We start from the raw sequence: 14,584 nt of genomic DNA on the forward strand, positions 1-14,584 counted from the left end.
GTACAGTTGTGTGAGGAAGCAGAGGAGGTTTCCAGGGAAACACTCCTATATAATCCCCTCATTGAGCATCTAAACTTAGTTAAGCACTGCTTCTGCAGATGGTCTTGCTTGCTTGCTCTTCAGTTCTGCAGTTGGAGGTCATTCAAAAGAAACGTTTTTCCACAGGCTTCACAATATAGTTGTGGGAAATCTTATTTGGGGGGGAGGGAGGAAGTCCTGCTATACCTAAATCAGATTTTTAAGAGTTGAAACTCTAAAGTTATTGGATCAGATTGGAACACGCTTTCCAAATCCATTTTTTAAACTAAATATACCTCCCACTAGTCCTGCTGGCCAGTAAAGTCCAGGGAACTATTTGTGTGAGTAAGTGTATCGGATCACTGCCTGACTACATTTCCTGTGTGGTTAGAATTGGAGGAATATTTAACAAACTTAAACAGGGAATGTGGTTTGGGAAAAATGTGAGAGGGGATGGAAGGGAACTGAAAAGAAAACTTGACTGGGCAATTGCTGTTACTTTTTTTAGATTTACCTTGGTTTCTTCTGACTGGAGAGAATTTAGATCTAGTGTGATGTTTCTATGCGCTTTATGCTTGTTTTAAATGCATAATATTCCTATGCAGGTTCTGGAAGAATTGAGAAAGTAGATAACTACCTTGTTGTTGGTTGTTGTTGTTGTCATTGGTTTGCCCAATAGGAGACTAAAACACAAAATAAATCACAACCTGGTAGATTTAAAACACTAGATCAAGCTAATTACATTATTGTCTCTGGAAAACTCTTCTAGCCAGAGCTTCACATTTTCACTGTCCCTGGTAGGAGTGTTTTGCCTCTTGTTAAAGTGGCTTAACTAAGGGTTCCAAGGATGAAGCAGTGGCATCTACATTTTAAGATAAGTTTTAATAGCAGTAACAAAGAATTAGGGATTTTCTAGAGATAAACATTCTAAAAGTGCTCTCTGTCTCATCTCTTAAACAATTTACAGATGAAAGTGGGGCTCTTCTTCAAAAGAGGATGCTTGAAACGAAGGGACGTATGTACAAAGGTTTAATTGCTGTTAATATTTGAACATGCTGTTTTCCTCTGTGCATATCTCTATCCAAGTATTCATATAAATTTTATTTCTTTCAAAGTAAATGACCAGAATCACAAATCTGAAACTTTGAAAGCAAGTACATCCTAAGAGTGTGGGCATTATTCTTGTTGGAATTTGATATAAGAACTTAAGAACCCTTAACGTAGGCTGCTCATGAAAATAGCATTGACGCATGCCTCTTTTTAAAGCTCTACTTATGTACTGTACAGTATTTGAAACTTCCTGTTTACCTACAAATATCTGATTAACTTCATTTATATTAAACCAGACCTCGGATGGCTTGTCTACTCTTACCACCATTTTCACGTCTGCTTAGTGAAGGTGCTACCTATGCTGAAAGAAAAGCTTCTCCCGTCAGTGTAAATATTCCACCTCCCCAAGTGGCAGTAGCTGTCTACACCGGGGTTAGGTCAGTATAACTGTCGCTCAGGGATGTGGATTTTCCACACCCCTGAGTGATGTAGTTATGCTGACATAAATTCCTAACATAGACCAAGCCTGAGTAACAGTGTTTTGCATTTATTTGATACCTAGATTCAAGGGAGTAGTACTATAAGGCAATAGTTTTCAAACTTTTTTTCTGGCCACCCAGTTGAAGAAAATTGTTGATGTTTATGACCCAACGGAGCTGGGGATGAGGGGTTTGGCGTGTGGGAGGGGATCAGGGCTGGGGTGAGGGCTTGGAGGGGTTCAGGGTGTGGGAGGGAGCTCTGGGCTGGGGCAGGGAGTTGGGGTGCAGCAGGGGGTCAGGGCTCTGGGCTGGGGCCAGGGATGAGGGGTTTGGGGTGCAGAATGGGACTCTGGGTTTGGGGAGGCTCAGAGCTGGGGCCGGGGGTTGGGAGGGGGATCTGGGTTCTGGGCTGGGGATGCAGGCTCTGGGCTGGGGCCGGGGATGAGGGGTTTGGAGTACAAGAAGGGGCTCCAGGGCTGGGACAGGGAATTGGGGCACAGGGTTACCTCCAGCGGCTCCCGGTCAGCAGTGCAGCTGGGGTGCAGAGGCAGGATTCTCACCTGCAGGCACCCCTCCCAGCTCAGGAGTGTGGAGCCAGTGCTCAGGGCAGGGGCAGTGTGCGGAGCACTGTGGTCCTCCGCACCTAGGTGCTGGATCTGCTGCTGGCCACTTCCGGGGTGCAGCGCGGTGTCAGAACAGGTAGGGACTAGCCTGCCTTTGCCAGGCAGCACCACAGACAGGACTTTCAATGGCCCTGTTGGCGGTGCTGACCAGAGCTGCCGCGACCCAGTCCCTTCCATTCTGCGACCCAGTTGTGGGTAGTGACCCACGGTTTGAAAACCACAGCTATAAGGTGTGAGATTTTAGTGTAGTAAGAGGGGATGGTACTGTGCCCATGAGTGTACATTTGGGCAGAGATATTTACTCTTTTTTTACTCTTGTTCCACCCTCACACCCTGCAAATGCACCCTCTTAAAAAAATGCCTATCCTTATATTGACCCAAATTTCCAAATGGCTGGATTAGATGATTAATCTAGGACTGTGTCCTTAAAATGGTTGAATTTGACTTTTGCTAAACAGAGATTGAATTCCAGAGATTCTTCTGACGATTTACAGACAACCCTCATTTGGACAAGTGAGCATTCCAGGTGCTTTGAGCAGGGCATGTAAGATAAATAGTCTCTAAAATGTCTGGATCCCAATTAATTTTGGGCTCTCTAAATGTTAACTAACATCTTGAACTGTATTTGGAAATGTCGGTAACTTTTTAAAAAATAGTCTTACATTTAAGAAAAAGTCACAGCACACACCAAGATAATTTCCTTGATTTGAAATGACAAGATACAGTATGTAATGCTGTGACCATTTCCAAATAAAAGGACATCTTCTGTAGCACAATTGTTAACTATGCATTTGTTTGTTTTTCTGCAGAAATTCCTGAAATTCCAGAAAGCATCTCCTTTTGCAAAGCACTACAAGTAGCAGACTTCAGTGGGAACCCACTGACCAGGTAACACTCCCCCTTATGCTAAGTGCTTTCCAGGCCAGCACTACAATCTTATTTAACTTGCTCAGTTCTCAAAGTAAATATAGTGTTTGTCTCAGTCATGCAGGGTCTATTTCTTCCACAGGGTGGTGGCCAGAGATCAGAGTTAGAGGGACAAGTGCACCCTTCCTTCCCAGGGGGTTGACAATTACAGGCTACTCAGAACAAATGTGAATTTAGTCAGTACTTAAGAACGCAAATCCAAATGATAAAAAGCCTGGCAAGTGGGGCCAGCAGTATAAACCAGCAAAGCTATGGTGCTGTATTTTTCCACTGTCATCTGTTTCTTCCATCTCTAGCCTTTGTCTATACATGGGATGTAGCAGTCAGTGACCAGCAAACCAGTGTAGCTGCATTGGCATAGTTTGACTTCTTAAAATTAGGATTAATTCAGCAGGTGCAAATAATGGCTCTCCTTGCATATGCCTGAGGCTTGCACCCATGCCATATTCATAGCCACTGAATTAGGGCTAATCCAATATATTTATACAGTGCCATGTGGCCAAACTGTTCTCCATCTGGTGGTGACTGCTGCTTCTCTAATATCCGTATTCCCCCTCTTGGTGCAATTGTATGGTTGCAGTGAAAGCAGTTCATAGTGTCATTAGTCATCTGAAGCTGTTCCCTCCTGTTTTGGCCTAGGAAAGAGTAAAAGTTGATGGTAATTCTTCCTTTCATGTTCTGTACAACACCAAATAAACCGTAAATGATCATTTTAAGGAAGTATCCTTTTAGATGTTTCTTAAATGGCTCAGTTTGGCAGGATTCACTTGATTGCTGTGACTCTGATTCAGCCTAATGAATTAGTGTTCTTTTCCCCCACCACTCCACATAGCAAAGGAGAAGGACAGGCTCTTGGACAATCAAGATGATTGATAGAGAAATCAAATAGGGAGCAAATGAATGGAGACAGGGACTCTGTGCAGGAGCAGCTAGGAGAAGTGGGGCTCAGCTCAGCCTTCAAGTGCTGAGTTGCTACTAGGTGCTGCAGCAGCTACTATAACTTCCTTTGCCCTGGCTGGTTGCATCTAGCAAGAAGGGGGTAAAAGGAAAGCCTCTAATGCATTGTGACTGACTAGACCTTTAGAAATAGGGAGAGAATCCGCAAAAATGATCCTTCCCTGATGGAACAGAGTAGCATGTTTGTCATGTAGAGAGGGCACCAATCCAACATTGCAGAGACATAGGGCCTTCTGCCAGTAGCCATCCCTCTTCCCAGCCTGGAATATTTAGGCTAGTATTACCTAATACGATGGGACTACAACATGGCCTAAGCCATAGCATTCTCTAACTAAGTAATAGTTGTTGTGTCCATGCTAGCAGTAAAAGCATTGTTGTGGATACCACAACTGTGTTCTGGCTTGTTACACTTGTGCTGTTAGGCCCTTTGCTGCTCTTATTATTCAAGCCAAGAATTAGTTTTCTGATCCTTCTATATTTGATGTAACAATGTTTAAAAGGGTTGGATTACTCATAAGCTGAATCCTTCCCTATTTCCTAAACTGTAAAATTCGCAAGGTGTTAGAAAATAACAATAAGCTTCTGTTTGCTGGGGTTTAAAATGAGGAGCATTATGCAGCGCACTTCTTGATGAAGGGAGAACAGTTGTATTGTATGGGGGGGGAGCCACTTAAAATGATTTACTGAAAATTAAATATGTATTGGTCTTTGTCTAATATATTGCATTCAAAACAACTACATGAAAAGAACTGTAAGGTTTCAAAATCCAGGGTTCAAAAGCTGTAAAATGTCACAATTTAAGGTTGCTTGGTACAATTTTTAATTCTGTCTCCTTGTGCACATGCATTATGACAACCTTCAGTTATATCGCATACTACTTTTCCACAGGACCCATACCTCTGTCAGTGCACTGTATGGATGGTGCTCACAGAATGAGCAGCTGTTCAATATTTTGTTTTCTTCTCATTGTTCAACATGTAGCCCCAAGTTTTATTTACTGCACAGTATTGAAGTCCTGCTCTGAAGACAAAATTATTAACTTCTTTGTGGGTTTTAGTATGGTGATCATCACAATTAGAATCTGAGTGCTTCAGATATTTATTAATTTACCTTCACAAAACCCTAGTGAGGTGAGGTGGTGGTATTATTCCTAGATTACAGAAAGCAAATGGGACACCGAGGGACTAAGGTAAAAACTGTCCCCTTATCTTGGATGCCCAAATTGAGAGTGCTTTAGAACTGGTTTTGAGATTATTTAGCATTTTATAGCATTTCATATGTTCCAACACAGCTCTTCTGCGTGCTCAGCACTTGTGCATATTAGATTCCAAGGAATCAAATTGGGTATCCAGAAGCTGAAGAACACACATGACCAAAATGTTCATGTTTGGCTACTGAGTTCCTTGCCGAGCATCACACAGGAACTCTGGCAGAGGCAGGGATAGAATCCAGTTCTCCTGGGCAATGTTCAGTTGTCTTAACCACTGTCTTCTTGCAATTCCCTGCCTCATTAATTACTCACCTTCCAACTTCTGCAACAAATGAAACAGAGGTCCTATAGACAACAGCCTCTTTCACTATACAGTCCTGATTAAACCCTAAAGCACAGTTCATCCTGTGCCCTGAATGAGGAAGGGATCATGTGGAAAATATAGTATGTGATCATGTAATTTGTGTACACATTAGGATACAGTCCTTAAAGTAGTCGAGTTAAGATTGCACAGGCAATTTTCTAACTTTTGAATGCTTGACTATTTGTAGCTTTCTAGGTGTAAAAAACAAACAAGCAGAAATTCAATCACATGGAACATGTTGACACTCACATGGGTCATTAGGAAGGTTGCAACATTTAGATCCATTGCACAGACCTCTGCCACTTGAATTAACAGAGTAAACTGACAGAGGATAACAACTTATTACTGGTAGGTGGACTAGCACTAGATGGAGTCATTCACATTTTTCCAGTGAGTCTCTCAGCTATTTGCTGACACCAGAGAAATGTTGAGACTTGGGAATCTTGGATTTCAATCTGGATTTTGGTGGAGAGTGTGCTGTAGTGGGCACACATCCTTCTGCCCTGTCTCCTTCAGTCTAGACAGTCCTGGTCGACTCCTTCCATCCCCTCTCAGGTCAGATACTTGTCCACTCTGCATTCAAGTCAAGTGGCTTCTTCCATAGCACTGCTTGGAATCCAGCAAGCAGGAGCATTGAGAGAACAGGGAAAAAGTTTCTTTGAATTTCTGGTCTGATGCCATAACAGCCCCGCCGGTCAGAGCAGCAATTACAGGGAAAGTCCTGCTCAGCCTCCACAGCCAGGGCCTGAGTATGCTCAGTACATATGGAATCTTTGGAGGATCATAGAATAGGGTTGGAAGAGACTTCAAGAGGTCATCTAGTCCAGTTTTTTCTGGATCAATTTTTCTCCTGTTTTCTATTTGTATTTCCAGTATTTATAACACTACCCAATGTAATAATCTTCAGTTTTAAAAGTGGCTGTCAACCAACTTTTTTCCATTAGATTTTTATTTATTTAGGCCCTTTTTTTTTATGTATAAATCTATCTTAGGCTAGGCATTTTGACTAACTTTTAAAAAAGGTAAACTCTACCAGCTAAATAAGCCTGCAGTTTAACCCCAGCCATCAAACAATTAGAAATCAAAAAAATCAATTGACATTTGAAAATGCACCGATGTCCCCTGAATCTGTGAAAAGAAATAGTTCTTGCTGCATGCCCTAAAGATAGCTCATGTTAACAAATCTTATCTGATCACTAGGCCAAAAGGTCTCTTCCCTGTTCCACATTTAGGTCGCCTTTTCCTTAGCGTGAGCCATCTCCCACATAGCTGGGGTCAAGCCCCCTGGCATTTGGCAGTGTGAGATGGCTAGGATGGCTACGCAATGTGTTCCATGCTTTAGACATCTTTAACAAATAGTTAAAAATACAAAAGAGGCTGCTCCATAACCTAATACTGAAACAGGTGGCATGAAAAAATAAGCCAAATTTCCCATGCTTCCCAAACAATAACTCTTCCCTCACAGGTTTCAGAGTAGCAGCCGTGTTAGTCTGTATTCGCAAAAAAAAAAAAAAAAAAAAAAGTACTTGTGGCACCTTAAAGACTAACAAATTTATTTGACCATAAGCTTTTGTGAACTATAGCTCACTTCATCTCACTTCACTTAGTCTCTAAGGTGCCACAAGTACTCCTTTTCTTCTTCCCTCACAGTATATGCTATTTCAACAGCTTATGAATGTATCTTTTGTGGTGGTCTTATTATGTGGGATATGCGTTGCCTTAATACATACAAACAAGAAGAAAATGAAGCCCATTTGGTTTACTTTTAACTTTTTTCTCTTTCTAGTGGCTTTCCCCTTGTCTTAGTACTATTGTTTAGTTTTTTATATAAGAGCCACCTCATATCCTTTCCCACCAAATATATACAATCTGCTTGTGCAAATATGAATAGTTATTATAGTACAAGTGTTTGATTTATCCGAATTAATATCTCCATAGGTTGCCTGAAAGCTTTCCTGAATTACAGAATCTAACGTGTCTCTCTGTAAATGACATCTCACTGCAGGCACTACCTGAAAACATTGGGAAGTAAGTGGTGGTTGTTGTTGATCAAGATATGATATTTAATTTGTTTTCACTGACTTGGATGTGGTACACCAGGTGTATGCAAAAATGTAAAGATTACATTTACAAGTATATTACACAAAATAGTAATTGATTCAGGGTAATACATTTTCTTAGTCTGTTTAAAAACTTCTCTTTGTTCCTGTCAGTCACTCATTGAGGTGACTGCACTGAACTTGGGGTATATGTGCATATGTTTAGTCTTTGGGAGGAACAAATCTAGGGAGTTGGGAGAAGCTGGACAGACTAAAGGATAAAAGACTAAAAGGATGTTATCAGTTTGATTCATAGAAACTAAGGTCAGAAGGGACCATTCTGATTATTTAGTCTGACCTCCGGCACAACGCAGGCTACAGAATCTCACCCACCCACTCCTGCGAAAAATCTCACCTATGTCTGAGCTATTGAAGTCCTCAAATCGTGGTTTAAAGACTTCAAGGAGCAGAGAATCCTCCATCAAGTGATCCGTGCCCCATGCTACAGAGGAAGGCGAAAAACCTCCATGGCCTCTTCCAATCTGCCCTGGAGGAAAATTCCTTCCCGACCCCAAATACGGCAATCAGCTAAACTCTGAGCATATGGGCAAGATTCACCAGCCAGATACTACAGAAAATTCTTTCCTGGGTAACTCAGATCCCACCCATCTAATATCCCATCATAGGCCATTAGGCCTATTTACTATGAATATTTAAACATCAGTTAATTACCAAAATCACGTTATCCCATCATACCATCTCCTCCATAAACTTATCGAGTAGAATCTTAAAACCAGATAGATCTTTTGCCCCCACTGCTTCCCTTGGAAGGCTATTCCAAAACTTCACTCCTCTGATGGTTAGAAACCTTCGTCTAATTTCAAGTCTAAACTTCCTGGTGGCCAGTTTATATCCATTTGTTCTTGTGTCCACATTGGTACTGAGCTTGAATAATTCCTCTCCCTCTCCGGTATTTATCCCTCTGATATATTTATAGAGAGCAATCATATCTCCCTTCAGCCGTCTTTTGATTAGGCTAAACAAGCCAAGCTCCTTGAGTCTCCTTTCATAAGAGGAGTTTTCCATTCCTCGGATCATCCTAGTAGCCCTTCTCTGTACCTGTTCCAGTTTGAATTCATCCTCCTTAAACATGGGAGACCAGAACTGCACACAGTATTCCAGGTGAGGTCTCACCAGTGCCTTGTATAATGGTACTAAAACCTCCTTATCCCTACTGGAAATGCCTCTCCTGATGCATCCCAAGACCACATTAGCTTTTTTCACGGCCATATCACATTGGCAGCTCATAGTCATCCTATGATCAACCAATACTCCAAGGTCCTTCTCCTCCTCCGTTACTTCTAATTGATGCGTCCCCAGTTTATAACTAAAATTCTTGTTGTTAATCCCTAAATGCATAACCTTACACTTCTCACTATTAAATTTCATCCTATTACTATTACTCCAGTTTACAAGCTCATCCAGATCCTCCTGTATAATATCCCGATCCTTCTCTGAATTGGCAATACCTCCCAGCTTTGTATCATCTGCAAACTTTATTAGCACATTGCCACTGTTTGTGCTGAGGTCAGTAATAAAAAGATTAAATAAGATTGGTCCCAAAACTGATCTCTGAGAAACTCCACTGGTAACCTCCCTCCAGCCTGACAGTTCACCTTTCAGAAGGATACTCTGTAGTCTCCCTGTTAACCAACTCCTTATCCACCTTTCAATTTTCATATTGAACCCGATCTTTTCCAATTTAACTAATAATTCCCCATGTGGCATGGTATCAAACACCTTACTGAAATCTAGGTAAATTAGCTCCACTACGTTTCCTTTGTCTAAAAAATCTGTTACTCCTCTCAAAGGAGGAGATAAGTTGGTTTGGCACGATTTACCTTTTGTAAAACCATGTTGTATTTTGTTACATTTACCATTGACTTGAATGTCCTTAACTACTTTCTCCTTCAAAATTTTTTCCAGGACCTTGCATACTACAGATGTCAAACTAACTGGCCTGTAGTTACTCGGATCACTTTTTTTCCTTTCTTAAAAATAGGAACTATATTAGCAATTCTCCAATCATTCGGTACAACTCCTGAGTTTACAGATTCATTAAAAATTCTTGCTAATGGGCTTGCAATTTCGGGTGCCAATTCCTTTAATATTCTTGGATGAAGATTATCTGGGCTCCCCGATTTAGTCCCATTAAGCTGTTTCAGTTTCACTTCTACCTCAGATATGGTAATATCTACCTCCATATCCTCATTCCCATTTGTCATGCTACCATTATCCCTAAGATCCTCTTTAGCCTTATTAAAGACTGAGGCAAAGTATTTGTTTAGATATTGGGCCATGCCTAGATTATCCTTAACCTCCACTCCATCCTCAGTGTTTAGCGGCCCCACTTCTTCTTTCTTAGTTTTCTTCTTATTTATTTTTGTAGGAGTGGGTGGGTGACATTCTGTGGCCTGCGTTATGCAGGAGGTCGGACTAGATGATCAGAATGGTCCCTTCTGACCTTAGTATCTATGAATCTATATGGCTATAGAACCTTTTACTATTGGTTTTAATTCCCTTTGCAAGGTCCAACTCTACTCGACTTTTAGCCTGTCTCACTTTATCCCTACATGTTCTGACGTCAATAAGGTAGCTTTCCTTGCTGATCCCTCCCATCTTCCACTCTCTGTATTCTTTCTGCTTTTTCTTAATCACCTCTCTGAGATGCTTGCTCATCCGGCTTGGTGTAAAACTCCTGCCTATGAATTTTTTCCCCTTTTTAGGATGCAGGTTTCCGATAGATTCTGCAGCTTTGATTTAAAGTAATCCCAGGCCTCCTCTACCTTTAGATCCATAAGTTCTTCAGTCCAATCCACTTCCCTAACTAATTTCCTTAATTTTTGAAAGTCAGCCTTTTTGAAATCAAAAACCCTAGTTGCAGATTTATTTTTGTTAATCTTTCCGTTCAGTTTGAACTGAATTAGCTCATGATCACTTGAGCCAAGATTATCCCCTACAACCATTTCTTCTATGAGGTCCTCACTACTCACCAAAACCAAATCTAAAATGGCATCCCCTCTAGTCGGTTCAGCAACTACTTGATGAAGGAATTAATCAGCTATCGTATCTAGGAAAATCTGAGCCCTATTATTATTACTAGCACTGGTCCTCCAGTCTATATCTGGGAAGATAGTCTCCCATGATCACGCAGTTTCCATTAGTATTTACTTTTATTAAAAACATTAAAGAGGGCTCTATCCATATCCAATAATTTCACCTCTGTTCAAACTTGTTACCTACAATTCTTCATGCTGAGAGCCACAGATCTATTACAGTGAGGACCTGAGCCTTGTTACAGCTCACAGAGAGACCCAGACCTGGCAGCAGGAGAATGCCCCACCCGCTGGAGTTCCACAGTTTTATGTGCTTCTGCAGTAGCTGGTGGCTCTGACCGTTCCCCCTGCCATAGAGCTTTTCTGAGGGAAACTGCAAACTTCTGTTACAAATTTCCGACCACCAATCTGGCTTAGTCTTTGTCCAGTTCCCAACAGTGTCCCAGTGCTGCATGTGCCTTTTGGGGAGACTTCCCCTCAGCTTTTCCTCCCCCCTGAGATATTTGCAGCGGCTGTTGCCCTGCAGGCTTCAGGGAGAGTGCTACGCTGAGAAAGGTCCGTTTCTCCTGTGTTTACCTTTATTGCGTGTCTCTCACTGGGGAGCTTAGCTGGCTCCGAGGGTAGAGTGCAGTTCATCTCTTCAGTCTAGTCCAGGGAGGGTTGATTCTGCCCTCCCCCCCCCAGCTGGAAATGATCCAGACAGCATTGGAATGGCAGGCTTCAGGGGCATGTGGCTCTTCCCACACAATAGGAAGAGGTAGAGCCTTTGGGGAGTCCATTCTTGAACCAAGCTACCTTCCCTGAGAGATGCAGAAGGGGCCCGTCTGTGTTGGGGAGACCAAACAACAAGCCCAGCCTCTTTGAGGGCAGGGAGATTGCAGCCTCTTGAAACCCTGAGTCCAATTTTCGCTCCCCCCTCTAACAGAAGAATACAGGATCACACGGTCAGACTTCCAAAGGGGATATACATACAAAATAATAAATTTTATGGTTTTGTTTCTTTCCATACTCTCATGGCAAGGTGAGTAGACTAACACAGAAAAGGTCAAACCAGAGAGCTGTGCTGATTACTGTGTGTGTGCACCCACAAAAAGTAATTTTTTTCTCGGGGAAGGAAGGCCAGCTTCTGAATTGGATTTTGGAATCAAATACTTTTTTAAAGATTATAGGCTTCTTCAGCGGGAGTACGAAGTACTGTGAAACTATGTTTAGGAAATCTGTGACTGACCTAGACAATTTGTCTAGCTATTTATCTCTTATGTTCTCTATGAAGAGACCATATTACAGAAATAGGGATTTCCTGTCACAGCTTCCTCACCTTTTAGGTACCAGGTTGTCATCCTGAGTGCAGACCCAAAGGTATATTATGAAATCCGCCTCCTCCCTCAATGTGGAGGAAGCCTCTTAACCCTGTGTGTACAATTCATAAATGAAGAATGGGGTATGTTATAAACAAGAAATAAGTTTATTAACTACAAAAGGTGAATTTTAAATAAATATAAGAGATAACAGACAGAACAAAGCAGGTTACTGAGCAAATAAACCAAAGTATGCAAGCTAAGCTCAATATACTTAAACAGGTTACAAAATGTAATTTCTTACCCTAAACGTTGTTTTAGGCAGGTTGAAAAGTTTTTGTGGTTAAGAGTTCCAGTTATATTTCTTTTCAGACTGGGCCCCTATCTCAGTCTGGACTTCCTCCTCCCCTGCTCTTTCCTTCAGGTGGCTTTAGTAGTCTTTCTTCTTGGGCAGACTAGCCATGGAGAGGAGGAGTGCTGTTTGCCTTCCTCCCTACCCTTAAATAGGATTTACATAAGGCGGGAATCCTTTGTTTCCCAAACTTGATCCCCCTTTGCGTCCAGTGGAAAGTTTCAAGGAGTCCCAGATAATATTTAGTATCGGGTGACAAGACTACCTGACTTAGTAGTGTCACAGTTACATCCCTGGACACCTCCCCGGACGGAGAGAGATTAGTGTCTTCAAGCTTTTGTTGTTCGTTCCTGATGGCTCACCAAATTTGATGGCCTGTCGTCTGATGGGTGTCTTCCCATTACACACCCAGTTGCTATGGTTACATAGTCCATATTTCTAACTTTAGATTCAGAATTGATATATGCATACAAATTGGATAATCACATTCAGTAAATTATAACCTTTCCACTGATACCTTACAAAATCCATCTTACATAAAGTACATCTCAGTTATCATATCCATAACATAAGCATATTTCCATAAAGAATATGGAGTGCAACATCACAGCGCCATTTATTACTTTCTGGTCTCCCGGCCTCCATTTTATAAGGGCATGATGTTCTTTTAGTGTGCACCAGTCCAAATTCGACCTCGTGTCACTTCTGAAGTTAGACTTACTGTCTTTTCAGGGTGGTCAGGGACTCAGCATTTCAAACTGGGGAAGATATTTTTTAACCTAATTGAGTGGCCTCCTCACTATAAAAGCCTTTTGTAGGCAGCCAAGTCCAGGCAGGTGTCACCTCAGCCCCTTCTTATGGGCATGAAAGCTCTCAGTTGGCATCAGCCAAAAAATAACTTTGTTTTTTAATTTAGACACCTTTCTTATGCTTTCACAAACCATGCTAACTTGGATCGTACCTCCCATACTGACCACCTCTCTTGACCTGAAATATTCCCTATTGTAAGGGCTTCTTCCTGAATAGATAGTGGGGAAACAAATCTGTTTAATATAGGCCTTTGTCATTGAGATCAGACACTTGGACAAGTCAGTTCTCTACTCTCATCATGTTGTAGTGGGAAAACTGGATGGAAAGCTGAGACAACTCCGGAGTTATTGGGGGGAAAATAGACTTACAATCCTGGCTCCTGCCAGACACTACTGCAAGGAATACAGATAACATGACAAGCTGTCCCTGAATTACAACGAGGGATTACTGTTTTGCAGGGGGTACTTGGAACAAATCTAGAATGCTCTGGCAAGGTCAGTAGTTGCCTTCAGTTGCCTCAGAACAATCTGTTAGACTCCTGACTGGTGCTGGGCTCTTTCGTTTTGAGAATAAATGGCTGCCTATAGCTTTCCTCAAAATGAGGTCACTGGATGTTGTCGAGAGGGCTACTCCTTGGAGCTGTGCTAGAATTGCAAGCACAGGTTTGTCCCTTTTCCAGGCTCTAGTAGTCTATGGGAATGCCAGAGCAGGAATGAAATCATACATAATCTACTTCAGATCGGAGCAATATCACCATTCTCCATCATGGACTGTTCCTTGTACTGTGTCTAGCTTTAGAGAATTGGGAAGAAACAGACTGACCCCAGTTGGAACACCTAAAGTTCCTAAAGAAGGCTCACATTCTAATGTTACCATTCGTCAGACAGCTCTCCAGCTTGGCATACGGATCGTGAACTATTTTCTTCAAAACTGATTGTTACCCTTTGATCTGACAGATGCTTCCAAGGTTTCTTCCAAGATCATGGGAGTATTTAATATTGGCTTTAAGGAAAAAGGGAGTTCACTCCTGTCTGTTCCTGGAAAACTCTGCTCGTCTGGGCTCTGTTTAGAGAGTTGAGACAAACCTGTAGTGATACGGCTTCTGGAGTATTGTGGATTCATGATAAACACAGATTTATGGTGCCAGGGACCTCAGTCATAGGTATGGACTGAGGATGAATTCTATTAGTAAAAGGTCTTATGGCAAAGAAAGTTAACATCAGATGCAGATGGTCATAAGGGAAAACTAGTGTGTCAGAAACAATAACCTAGTTCTTAGTGAAGCCTGTTGAGAATGCTATGCACAGAGACTTAATGAGTCAGAGTTCACATGAACCCTAC

The 14,584-nt window shown here is 41.8% G+C and overlaps 1 protein-coding gene across 1 annotated transcript in view; it reads left to right on the plus strand.

Annotated features, from left to right (window-relative positions):
• LRRC1 (leucine rich repeat containing 1) overlaps nucleotides 1–14,584 on the plus strand; it is a 119,424-nt gene that overhangs the window by 36,757 nt on the left and 68,083 nt on the right. The window contains exons 3-4 of the mRNA XM_038397257.2: nucleotides 2,980–3,058; nucleotides 7,567–7,656. Of these exons, the coding sequence (XP_038253185.1) occupies nucleotides 2,980–3,058; nucleotides 7,567–7,656 (169 nt within the window). The remainder of the gene's footprint in view (nucleotides 1–2,979; nucleotides 3,059–7,566; nucleotides 7,657–14,584) is intronic.

The sequence above is a fragment of the Dermochelys coriacea genome, chromosome 3 (genome assembly GCF_009764565.3).
Source record: "Dermochelys coriacea isolate rDerCor1 chromosome 3, rDerCor1.pri.v4, whole genome shotgun sequence".
NCBI classification, from domain to species: domain Eukaryota; kingdom Metazoa; phylum Chordata; order Testudines; family Dermochelyidae; genus Dermochelys; species Dermochelys coriacea.